Source organism: Indicator indicator, chromosome 13, assembly GCF_027791375.1.
Source record: "Indicator indicator isolate 239-I01 chromosome 13, UM_Iind_1.1, whole genome shotgun sequence".
Lineage (NCBI taxonomy): Eukaryota > Metazoa > Chordata > Aves > Piciformes > Indicatoridae > Indicator > Indicator indicator.
In genome coordinates this window covers 11,587,014-11,600,085 of record NC_072022.1, presented here as the reverse complement: position 1 = coordinate 11,600,085, position 13,072 = coordinate 11,587,014, and the positions used below count along the sequence as shown (strand labels likewise).

Sequence of the window (13,072 nt, the reverse complement as noted above, 5' to 3'; positions counted from 1 at the left end):
AGGAGGTTTAGTTTGGATGTTAGAAAAAATTTCTTCCCCCAAAGGATTGTCAAACCCTGGAACTGGCTACCCAGACAGTGGTGGTGTTCCCATCCCTGGAGAGGTTTGAAAGCTGTGCAGACATGGTGCTGAGGGCCATGGTTTAGTGCTGACCTGGCAGTGCTGCGTTAAGTTGGACTTGGTGATCTTAAAGCACATTTCCAACCCAAAGGATTCTGTGACTCAGTGATTCTGTGCGGCTGTGTGGCTGCAGAACTGCTGATGTGAAGGATGGGAAGAGCCGAAGAAGCCCCTCTCTGGAGCACTGGAGCAGAGCTCATAACTGTAGTTCGGATGGGATAGATCACCCCAAGGGAATTATTCTAGCTCTCATCCACACATGAAATTCTGGCTGCTGTCAAAGGAAGTTGTGCATGCCTAAGCATGGCTGTAGATCACTCTAATAAAGGCCAAAGAGAAGCTCGTATATAAGTGGAGTGTGAAGGGGTTTGACAGTGGCTATAATAAATATCAGCACACTCAGAAAAAATGTGGGCTTCCTTACGTGCCTGAGGTGGGGAAAAAGCTACAGCTCTGCCTGACTTACTAGAAGGAAACATTTAAGGCTGATTAAAAGCCTGATCTTGAAATGTCAGCAATCAGTGAGAATAACAGAACTGTCAATTTTGTCCATTAAAACCTCTCTTTTATTTTGCCTTCTTTCCTCTTTTATTTTCAATAACAGTCCATTACAGACACTGTGCTCCTGATTTGCTGGTATTTGCTGTTCTATTTTTAATGCCACCCATTAGTCCATTCCTCTTTTCTTTTTAATATTTACACATATCATCAAATACTGGGCAAAATCTCTCTGCTGAAGAAGCTCCCTTGAGCAAAACCCAATTACACAGAGCTTGTTACTGGGGGCATGGCGGGAGTTTCTGCACAGCTTCAGCATTCTGTTGAGCTTAAAGCAGCTGAGGACCTTTATATTCAAAATAGTCCATGAAAATACAGTTTGGTGCATTGTTACTTCTTAACTCCATCTAAAAATAATGGGTCAGTTAGAGTGGATATAACTGCCCTGGGGAGAAATCAACAGCTACTCCATAGGATAACTGAAAATGAGGAGACTAAAGTACAAATTGTGGCCAGGAGCATCACTTTGACATAAGAAGCTCTCCAACCTGCAGGATTCCAACGAGAAAAGCCCAGTTGAAAATTCTTACACCACCTCCATTTGATGTGCATTCACCAGTGCTTATGCAGCTCAAGTAACCTGTGCCTGTTCTCACACACAGCACGTCAGACCCCAGAGCTGCATGGAGAAAAGGATAGCAGCCTTCAGCTGAGCACCCAGTGACAGGCTGAAGGTACTTCAGAGACTCCTGTAGCTCCCATTGAGGTTCCGAAAGTCCAAATGCCATCCTCCAGCAGTCAACGAAACCTTTGCATTGAGCCAAGCAGGGCAGGACAGCCTCTGCATCCAGTTGGGATCCCTGTGACATGGATTGGAACTGTGCATGCAACAGCAAGAGAGGCTGAGATCCCTGAAGCAGCAGGGGGACCCTGTGCTGCAGGCTTTAACAGAAATGTTCCCTTCTAAAGAAAGACTGCAGGTAAATTCCACCTGCTTACTCTGGAGTGTCTGCCATATACATCCACTAACAGAGAGGGGGAAAGTCAAGCCTCACAAACTGCTTCACTAATTGCTATACAGAAAAGATTCTTTGTCCTGCTTTTCCTCCATCCACATTTTCAAAGCCACTAAAACATTTCTGTTTGGACAATTTATGGTAAACAAAACCAAGAATATTCAAATAGTTCTTAAAAAATAAAAAATGAAAAGGATGTGAAATTCTTAGTTTTAAATATATTTACCTGAACACAGCCAACTAATGGAACTCTTATGGGGATACAAGGGCAGTCACCAGACTGGTGAAGACATTTTAACTCCTTGCTCTGCAAAGCTCAACTTTGAAGCCAGCCCAGGCATTACCAGACATCGGCCTCCTGCAGTCTTTGCAGCCGTGAATGTTCCACCCAGGACCACTCTCTGAGTGCTGGAGTGTCACAGCACTATGATTTCCACAGCCCGGCACCCTGGGCTTTTCTCCTAATTCAAGGACTCCCATATTACACCAACGAGGCCCCAGAAAGCAGGGTGCCCCATTGGAAACTCTCTCCAAGCCATGGGCTTTGCCCTGCACCCCAGGGAGGAGCACGTGAACATCTTCCCTCAGAGCACCACACTGGCAGCTCTGCCTGGCAAGTGCATGTGAGGTTTGTGTCACAGATTATTCAGCATCACAGCTCACTCATGTCTCCCTGCTTCCCCCCTTCCTTTCCCCCACTGGGGTTCCCATATGTTCACCTGTCCCAATAAACAGCACCTGGTGGTGATCCCCACTCTTCATTGCCAGAGGATGGTGAGCTGGGTGTGAGCACAGGGCAGGAGCTGGCTTTGTCAGGGTCTTTAGGCAGAAATGCAGCCAGAGCCCAGGCTGTATCTAAAACCTTTCACCACTCTGATTCAGAAGCTCTAAACTGCTCCCCAGATCTAAGAAAACACAACAGCCAGGAAGTAGCTCTCATCTATAATAATTACAAGAGAGTTTCCCTTGTCCCTGCACTATTTATTGCTTTTGCCCTTACCACAGATTAGTGGAGACACACAAGACTGTGTAAGACCAGAATATTTCTTTCTGGCCAGGCAGAACGAGCTTTGGTGGAAAACTCCCTCTTTCCCCACCATTGCCTCTTCTGTTGGAGAGAGAAGGGGCTGGTTTCCACTGCAGACCGAAGGAAGCAGTAAATGACTACGTTGCAGCAACTGCAGTGGGGGGAATGGTCTCCTCCAATAATGCTGGAATGACCCTTTTGGAAAGGTATGGTCATTTTCCAAGACCTTTTGCTCATTTGCCACTGAAGTTATCCCTGGCTTCTCAGTCCCTTTTTTTTCACCAGGTTGTCGGGGGCAGAGGGAAAGGTGTGTTTGAGTAATTAGCAATGAGGCTGGAAAGAGGCAGCCAGGAGGGCACCTGCCAGCCTCCCACCCAGATGACATGCATATTCCCTGCCTCCACAGCTCGAGCACAGGAGCTTGCAAGGAGATAGCTCACTTGCCAATAATCCTAATTATTAATAATAAGCGAGTGACGTCCTAATCTTGGTTACATCAGCCTGCCATGCCCCTAGCCAGAGCTCCTGCCAATCGCACTCATGCTGATCCTGTTCTCAGCAGGTTGTGTCGACAGAAACAGCAGAGCCAGCACAGGCTACAAGCTGCTTTGGCTGGAGAGAGGTGTGGAGGAATGGCCTGCCGTGATTTCAGTCTGCTGGCTGGGAGGGCACAAGGGAACACAGGTCTTTCAGCCCAGGGAGAGCTGAGATCTCCTCGCTGTAGGGTGCATCAAGGATGCCAGCGGGAGGTGAGAGGCGATATACCTCCTCTCACACCTCACCCCACCCCCACGAAAGGCATTCTGCGGGGGTTGCCCTGGGTGACAGCCGAGTGGGAGGCGAGGGAAGCGCCGTGCAGGTAGTGCAGACCCCCGAGCTGGACAGGGAGGCGGCGGGATGTCCTTGGGGACACTGACACCCCCGAGGAACCCCGCAGCGTTGATTTGCATTCACAGGCCATCCCCTCCCAGTGTTGCCCCCCGCCTCCACCCTCGCACCCCCCAGCCCATCAGCAAAACTTGAGGGCACAAGCCCTGGAAAACGATGACGAGCGTTACTCGGTGGCATTTCCGAAAGTTGCCGGCCGGGGGGATGCTGCAGGGCAAGGTCAGGTCGGGCGGGTCGGGATGGCCTCAGCCGCCCCGGGACATCACCTCTACTCGACCTATCATCAAGATGGACCCCTTCCCCCCTCGCTAAAACACAGCGGGGTTCAAGTGGGGGTGCTCTGTGCATAGGTCATTTCTCTGAGTCGCTGCTAAGGCTGTGTACGAGATGATAGCAGGCACAAACTGTTGTAATTTCCCCTTTTCTCCCATTTTTGCGCCCTCCCCCCAAACCCTTCCTCTTTATTAAAGGAGGGTGTCAGGTGCATGTTGCCCGCTGGTACCCTATGTTGCTCCCGCGTCAGAAAATGAATGATGCAGCAGTTTAATTAGGAGGGAGCGGTGCGTCCATATTGCACCGGAGAGCTTCGGAGGCTGGAAAAGATGGTGCACGTCCGCGAGTGCGCAGGCTGCGCCCCTGCCCGCGGAGCGCACCGTCGGGGCGGCAGGAGACCACGGGCCCCCCCGGGCTCCCCCTCCCGCATCCGCACCTGCAGATTTGCCCATCAACTTTTTGCTACCGAACAGCGGTTCCAGTTAAGTCTCCTCCCGGCCGAGCGATCCCCGGGGATGTGAGAATGGGGAGTTTGGGGTTAGGGTGAGGACCGGGAGCGGGGGATGCTGCGAGATGCCCCGGTAGTGAGTTACGTCGCTCCCGCGGGGCGCGCTGCCTCTCGGCCCCGCTGTGCTTAAAGATACGCGCACGTATGTGAGCGGGGATGGGTGTGCGGGGATGGGTGTGCGGAGGTGTGCATGGGTGCGCATGAGTGCGGACAGTAAGGATGCAAGAGGCATTTCGGGGGTCACATCCCTGCCCACAACACACCCCCCCGATCCTCCGACCCGCTCCCGCCAACTTTCAGTCACGGGCAAACCCGCGGAAGCCTCCCGCGGATCCTCCGCGGATCCTCCCCCCCCGCGGGTCACTTCTTTCCCTTCCCTTTTCCCCGCTCTGCGCGCATCCCTGTTACCTGCCTGCGGCTCCCGGGGTGAGCAGACACCGGCCAGCGGCGCTGCCCTCCGCGGTCCTCCGCCTCCACGCACACTCCGCGGTGTGGAAGGATGCGAAAGGTGGTGCCGGGTCTCTCTTCTCCCCCTTTTCCGAGGTTTTTTTGGCCTTGCCTTCGTGGCGGGCGGGAGGCTGCTGGATCCTGGAGAGGCTGCGAGGCTGGAGCAGCGGCACGGCAGCGGGACAGGAGGGAAGAAAAGGTGACAGAGAGAGAGGACGGAGAGGAGGAGGAGAAGGAGGGGGAGGAGGAAGCACTGGCAGCGCAGGGGTGCCCGGCGTGGGAAGCAGGGGCGGCTGGGGCGGGACACCCCTGCCCCTCTCTGGGGCCCACCCGGATGCTCTCCGCCGCAGCTCGGGGGTGCTTGCGGTCAGAGCATCTTTGATTTCCTCCAGAGTTGAGCTTTTTAGATTTTTTTTTTTTTTTTTTTTGGGGGGGGGGGGGGGGGGAAGAGAGGGTGGGTAGGATGGGGAGAGGAAAGAGTAGGTTTGCAAATCCTGATCCATCCCGGCCGCTTTTTCCTCTTTCATTCTTCTTGGGGGTTTTTGCCTTTTTTTTTTTTTTCGGTCGCTGGTTTTGGTTTTTTGTTGATTTTATTTTTCCTCCGCCATCTGCTCGTTTCCCACTTCCTTTTCTCTCCGTCAACCATCCCCCTCCTTCCCTCTTTAAAAAAAAAAAAAAAAAAGGGTAAAAAAAATGTATAGTCAGGGCTTCCCAAATGCGCGCCCCCGACCTGGTGCCAAGCGCGCCCCCTTCATTTGCTCCCCTTCTTGAAGCTCATTTTCATGACGTGGAAAAGCCTGATCCAGGGCAACAACACCATCACACACACACACATACACGGGGAAGGAAGGAAGGAGAGAAGCCCGAGATCCTCCGCCGCGCCCCAGCCCTCCCGCTCCGCGCTGCCGGTGCCCGGAGAAGAAGGCGGCGGCGGCAGCGCTGGAGCTTGCAGCAGCCCCTCTCCTCCTCCCTCCTCCATTGAGTGTGCCAAACAGCAGCTCTGCATCCTAAAGAAGATCATTGAGGGGCTCATTGCATTCCCAGCACGTCTCAGGCTTGCTTCTTTTTTTTTTTTTTTTCTGCTTCTGCCTTTTTTTTTTTTCCCTTTTGCCTCAGCTTCAGCAGGAGTAGAGAGAGGGAGAGAGAGACAGAGAAGGGAGAGACAGAGAGAAACCAGCAATCATTAAACTCGAGCTTTTTTTCCTCCCCTTCCCCTCTTTTTTTTTTTTGTTTTGGTTTTTTTTTTTTTTTTTTTTTTTTTTTTTTTTGTTTTGTTTGTTGTAACGATGTGCTAAAATCTCTCCTGCAAACCGGTAAGTACAACCTTTCTGGATCCTTTTGTTTCCGCCTAGGGTCAAAGACACCCCCTCTCCCCAAAAGAAGATATAATAATTCTCTTTTATTTTCTTATTTTTATTACAGCCCTTGCAGAAGAGAAAGAACTTAAGTGACTAATATTTTGCAAAGGAGTCAGAGAGGCTGATACTGCAATATAGCTCTCATCTCTCTCCCTTCTCCCCAGTTAGACACTGGTTTTAATTGCAGAGGGTATTTCTCTTTTCATGCTTTCAACCATCTCCTCTTTCCCACAGGGGAGGGTTTCATTTGCAAGTCGATCCTAAGGATTTCTCCTCCTCTGGCATTTCTTTCCGCTAAATGCATCGTTTTGGCTCTTAAGTTTGTGGATGGGGGGCAAAATTTTCTAGTCCTTGCATGAGGAAGGCAAAAAATAAAGGACCTTTTCCTCTGGAAAGATTAAGACCCAAAGCAACGATCACTCCCAACCATTCTAATGGGCATTTCAGTGATTCAAGGAAGGCTGCATCACCACCGTTATTATCACCAGCCTTAGCATCATTCTGTGCCCATACATTCAAAATATCTGGTGCAAGGAAGGGTGAAACCATATGTTGAAGGAGCTGCATCTCATTAGTACAGTATTATTTTCATCTGACTGGAGAAGAATGGTGTCTTCATTCGGGAACCTATATAGTAGGATAGATAATTTACTGGCTGGTAAGTGTCAAGGTTTTCTGTTGTGGTTTTTTTTTCCTTCCACTTTCAGTTTTTTAACCCGGTCTCCTGCTTGGTCCTGGGGGCACAAACCATCCTAATCCAAGGCAGCCTGAGCATTTCAGTCCTAGGTGTTCCTTAGCTGTCACTTCCCTTTAGATCTGCTGATCGCACAGGCATGTGCTTTAGAAAGATTAATCACCTCCAAAGGCTCTAATCAGCTCAAATGACTAATATGTGGTGTGTATTTATCTGATAAGATACCGGTTGCATTAAGTCCTCTGCGCATTTGCACAGGGGAAGATGTCCTTTTAAATCTAGGTTACTAACCATTTACTCTTTTAAAGACATTGTGGGGATTTCTGACAGGAGTTGGTTGGCCAGGGACATTAGCAAACCTTGCACATTCCTTTGAACTTGTGTATGGAATATAGTGAGACAGGAGGCAGAGAGATGACAGGATGGGATTCAGTAACTTTGTGAGTTTGCATGTCTGAAGGATGTGGTGGGAGAAATCTCCCCATTGGTGTTTTCTCCCCTGTAGCCAACATGGGCCGAGAAGGCTACAAAGCTCGAACTGCAAACAAGTATGAAATTTGCATAGTCCTCAGTGCTGCTCCTGCAGTGGGGAACATGTGAAGACGCAACACGTCCAGCCTGTGTGCTCATGTGCTATGTGGTCTGCATGTGCTGTCCTCCTCATAGGTGGCATATACCAAAGAGGGGGATAAGGGAGGCCACTACCGTGTGATTAAACCGTCTAACATCTCTTAAGCGTAAATCAGGGCAAGGCTTGCCCATCCCACACCCCTAGAGTTGATTGTGAACGTCTAGCCCAACAACTGCTCAACTTTCCAGGAGTCTCACACAGGTCTAGCAGGTAGGGGCTTGGGAAAAGGTGCGGGGCAGGAGAGAAATACTGAAATCTGTGTTTTTTCTTCCTGTTGCAGTTTTGTAAACATCAAGGAATGATGAAACCTTCCATGGCAGAGACGCTTCATAAAGGAAGGATGTTGTGGATAATTCTTCTAAGCACAATTGCTCTAGCATGGACTACACCAATTCCCTTGATAGAGGACTCGGAGGAGCTTGATGAGCCCTGTTTTGATCCATGTTACTGTGAAGTGAAGGAGAGCCTTTTCCATATACACTGCGACAATAAGGGATTTATAAATATTAGTCAAATAACAGAGTCATGGTCGAGACCTTTTAAACTTTACCTGCAGAGGAATTCCATGAGGAAATTGTACACCAACAGTTTTCTTCACTTGAACAATGCTGTGTCCATTAACCTTGGGAACAATGCACTGCAGGATATTCAAACGGGGGCTTTTAATGGGCTCCGGGTTCTGAAGAGGTTGTATTTGCACGAAAACAAATTGGACATTTTCAGGAACGACACTTTCCTGGGTTTGGAAAGTCTGGAATATCTGCAAGCAGATTACAACGTCATTAAAAGGATTGAAAGCGGGGCATTTCGGAACCTGAGTAAATTGAGGGTCCTTATCCTAAATGACAATCTTATCCCCATGCTTCCCACCAACTTATTTAAGTCTGTGTCCTTAACCCACTTGGACTTGCGCGGGAACCGGCTAAAAGTCCTTTCATACCGCGGGATGTTGGACCATATTGGCAGGAGCCTGATGGAGATCCAGCTGGAGGAGAACCCATGGAACTGCACGTGCGAGATCGTGCAGCTGAAGAGCTGGCTGGAGCGCATCCCCTACACCGCTCTGGTAGGGGACATCACCTGCGAGACCCCCTTCCACTTTCACGGGAAGGACCTGCGGGAAATCAAAAGAAGTAAGCTCTGCCCCATGCTGTCCGACTCTGAGGTGGAAGCCAGCCTGGGCATCCCTCAGCTGTCATCCAGCAAGGAGAACGCATGGCCTACAAAGCCTTCCTCCATGCTGTCCTCCTTCCATTTCACCGCCTCCTCTGTTGAGTACAAAACATCCAACAAGCAGCCCAAACCCACCAAACAGCCCAGGGTGCCCCGGCCTCCCCCAACACCCCGCGGCCTGTACCCTGGGCCAAACCAACCGCCTGTGGCTGCCTACCAGACCCGTCCCCCCATCCCCATCATCTGCCCTACTGGGTGCTCTTGCAGTTTGCACATCAATGACCTGGGCCTGACAGTCAACTGCAAGGAGCGAGGGTTTCACAACATCTCTGAGCTTCTGCCCAGGCCTTTGAACGCCAAGAAGCTGTACCTGAGCGGGAATTTGATCCAGAAGATCTACCGCTCCGATTTCTGGAATTTTTCCTCTTTGGATCTCTTACACCTGGGGAACAACCGGATCTCCTATGTGCAAGATGGGGCTTTTATCAACCTGCCCAATCTCAAGAGCCTGTACCTGAATGGCAACGACATTGAGCGGCTCACCCCGGGCATGTTCCGGGGCCTTCAGAGTTTGCATTACCTGTACTTCGAGTACAACCTGATCAGGGAAATCCAGCCGGCAGCCTTCAGCCTCATGCCCAACCTGAAGCTCCTCTTCCTCAACAACAACCTGCTCCGTACCCTGCCCACCGATGCCTTCGCCGGCACCTCCCTGGCCCGCCTCAACCTCCGCAACAACCATTTCCTGGCGCTGCCGGTGGCCGGGGTGCTGGAGCATCTTCATGCCATCGTCCAGATCGACCTGAAGCTCAACCCTTGGGACTGCACCTGCGAGCTGGTGCCTCTCAAGCAGTGGCTGGAGGCTCTCAGCTCTGTAAGCGTGGTGGGCGAGGTGCTGTGTTCCAGCCCCGAGCGCCTGGCCCGCCGCGACCTGCGCTCCCTGGAGCTGGCGGCCCTTTGCCCCGCCGCCCTGCGCCCCGCTGCCGCCGCTGCTGCAGCCGCCTCGCCCCCCGCCGCCCCTCCGCCTCCCGCCGCTACCGGCGCCGCCGCCTATGAGCTGCCACCGGCCACGGCCGCCGTGCCGCTCTCCGTCCTCATCCTCAGCCTCCTCGTTCTCTTCTTCTCCGCCGTGCTGGTCGCTGCCGGGCTTTTTGCTTTCGTCCTGCGCCGTCGCCGGAGGAAGCTGCCGTTCCGCGGCCCGCGGGCGGAGGGAGCCGATTTGGGCGGTGTGCCGCTGCGCTGCCCGCGGCTCTTCGAGGAGGGAGGAGGCGGCGGCGGCGGTGGCGGCGGCGGCGGCGGCGCCGGTGGTGGGGAGCGCTCCCCGGAGAAGGCGGCCCCGGCGGGACACGTCTACGACTACATCCCGCACCCGGTGACCCAGATGTGCAACAATCCCATCTACAAGCCGCGGGAGGAGGAGGAGGAGGCTGCAGCGGGCGGCGGAGGAGAGGCGGCGGAGCTGCTGCGGGGCGGCGGCGAGCGCTTCACCCACGCTGCTGCCGCCGCGCAGGAATCGGGCAGCAACTACCGCACTTTATTGGAGAAGGAGCAGGAGTGGAGCTTGGCCGTGTCTAGCTCGCAGCTCAACACCATCGTCGCCGTCCATCCCCAGCACCCCGCAGGCGGCGGGCTGGCGGCGGGCGGCGGAGGGCTCGGGAGTGCGGGGGCGGCGGTGGGAGGCGGCCCGCGGGACCGCGACCGCCCGCCGCCCTGCGCCGTGGGCTTCGTAGACTGCCTGTACGGCACCGTGCCCAAGCTGAAAGAACTGCACGTTCACCCCCCTGGCATGCAATACCCGGACCTGCAGCAGGACGCCAGGCTGAAAGAAACCCTTCTCTTCGCGGCCGGCAAGGGCTTCTCAGACCACCAAACCCCCGCAAGCGAATACCTCGAGTTAAGGGCCAAACTCCAAACCAAGCCGGATTACCTCGAAGTTCTAGAGAAGACCACATACCGGTTCTGACCGCCGCCCCGCCGCCCGCCCCGGCACCGCCGCATGCGAGTAGAGGATCCAGCTGTGTGTTCTCCCCCCGCCAGATGTGCGCGCTGCGGGGCAGGGCCCTCGTTAATCGATGAAGTGCCTTCGCAGACTTTTGCCAGCAGATGTTAATCAATCATTATTTTTTTATACTGAAACTGAAACTTTGACTGTGCCATGCCTAAGGTATATTATTATAATAATTATTATTATTATCGGGGGATCTTTGTACTGATCCTGATTAAGTAAATTCTATGTGTCTCTCTTTTCCTTCCCCCCCCCCCTTTTTTTTCCCGATTTTCTTTTTTTCCCCTTCCCTCCCTTCCCCCTCCCTTTTCTGTTGCAGTAAACTTCCTTTATATTTTCCCTTGGAGGGGAGGGAGAGGGAAGACGGCATTTTGTGGCTTGCATTCTTTTTGCCCATCATGGCACAGATTCTGTACATTTATTTAAGAAAAAGAAAAAAAAAAAACAAAGAAAAAATGCAAAGAAGCAAACGAGCGCAGTTTGCTGCATGCCTGGAAACTGCAAGAGGGAAGGGAGGGGAGGGTCTTGCTCGAATGTCTCACTTTTCTCCCTCCTTCACACACACACTCATCCTCACCCTCACCCTTACCGCCACCAGCCCAACCCCCCCCCTCCACCATCCACCTCCCCTCGTAGCTCCAACCGGGGTCCAGCTGGCCGCGGAAAGGGGGAATCCCGTGGGCGGAGAGAAACCACCCGGAGCGGAGCAGCCCAAAGGATGTCACCACGTGGCACACACGCACTTAGGGGGATGTTCATTGACACTTCATCATGACGCCATGGTTCTGTTGAAGGACAGCCGCACTTTCCTAATGAGAGCCACATGCAAATATACAGAAAAAAAAAAGATAAAAGAAAAAAGAATTAGAAAAGCAAAGCCGCTGGGCACCTCTCACTAACAGCTTTTAGGAAACACTTTTGATGTTTTCACTCATACACCCCACACACACACACATATACACACAAAGGTACAACAATGTGCATATATTTATTCTGTAATTTCAAGTGAATATAAATTGTAAAGGTAATGTTTAATCATTGTACAGTGATGCGTCTGGTATAGCTTTCCTAATAAAACAGTTTGAAAACAAAAAGCATATATATATAGATATATATATATATATCCCCCATATATATATATATATATAGGAATACGAGGCTTGAACCCGAAATGTCAGCTTCCCCCTACTGAGATTTCCATTCCCCCACCTGAACCTTGAAAGCTATTTTGTTAATAACGGTTCAATGCACTGTGATGTTAACAGAGAAGAAGACAACTCTGTACAGCTTCTTTTGCCAAGATACCACCTGGACTTGCACAAATCTGGTTCACCATCCGTTGTTCCCACTTTGTGCTGGAATTACGGTGGCTCCCATTTGCGTAAAAACAGGCGGGAAAATGAGGATTGTGACATTGAGTAGAATTCCATGCAGGCTCTTCTGCCTGCTGGTAGCAGAGGGAGGCATTGCTGGGAATGTTCCTCATGTTCAATGTGAAGTGAGTAGTCAGAGCCAGATGGGAATGGGAAATTGAAGGGAGTTTTGTAAAGCCTTCAATTTTTGAAGTGATCTATAAAAGCATCCCAACAATTTTAGCCACTCAGTCTTCCTCCCGCAGCTGGGATGATGCTGAAACCGGAGTGAGACCAAAGATGATCTGATTTCCCGTCTCGGGGAGGTTCCGGTTGGTATCTTGGCCTGGTTTGTATCGTTGTCCCGTTGGTATCTTGGCTTCGGGAGCCCCGTTGATGACTGCAAGCGTCTCGGCGAGGCCGCCAGGTGGCGCCATAACTCCAGCCCTGGCGGCCCTGGCTCGGCAGCAGCATAGGGCGGCCTAGACGGGCCCGATCCTGGCCCCGGTGCTGCCCCCGGCCCCCACCCGCCCCTCTGAATGTAACCCCCCGGGCTCCTTATACCAGGGCAGGCGGGGGGAGCCTGTAGCTGGAAGCTTGTGTTGCTGAGGCACTGCCCTAAAGACCTTCAAATACAGAGTTTTATACAGAAATACCTATAAATATAATTTGTCTTAAAGGAACAGAAGTGACGGTGATTGATCCAGGCGTATTTTGATTGTGTCGTGGTGTTTTCCCCACTGTGTTAAGAAGGTGTTTTCCCAAGGCATTCGTGGTAGTGCTTGTTAGGAGCCTTTCTGGAGCAGGGCAGAGGCTGCTGTAGCACACAGCTTAGTGTCACCTCATAGCCATCTGTCCTTCCTTCTGGGTAGCAGCTCGGTTCCACCCAGCACAAAGCATCTGAATGTAGAGAAACCCACAAATAGTTGTTTTCACCCCAAGTGTTGCTATTTATAGCTTCAGGGAATAGGCTGGTTACAGGCTTGTTTTGTCTTTCTGTCTTGGCGAGGCAGCTGGGTGTGGCAGAAGTCATTTCCCTCAGCCTTGGTGTGTGTTCTGGGATGGAAAGGTTTCGTAAAGCA

General features: G+C 51.9%; 1 protein-coding gene across 1 annotated transcript; it reads left to right on the top strand.

Annotated features, from left to right (window-relative positions):
- The first annotated feature begins 7,758 nt into the window (after nucleotides 1-7,758).
- SLITRK3 (SLIT and NTRK like family member 3) lies at nucleotides 7,759-10,596 on the top strand. The gene has a single exon (XM_054386088.1). The coding sequence runs from the start codon at nucleotides 7,759-7,761 to the stop codon at nucleotides 10,594-10,596; it is 2,838 nt and encodes a 945-aa protein (XP_054242063.1).
- Nucleotides 10,597-13,072: the final 2,476 nt, after the last annotated feature.

What these genes read in the sequence shown, in the direction of transcription:
- SLITRK3 (XM_054386088.1), top strand. Translation starts at nt 7,759, where the DNA reads ATGATGAAACCTTCCATGGCAGAGACGCTTCATAAAGGAAGGATGTTG.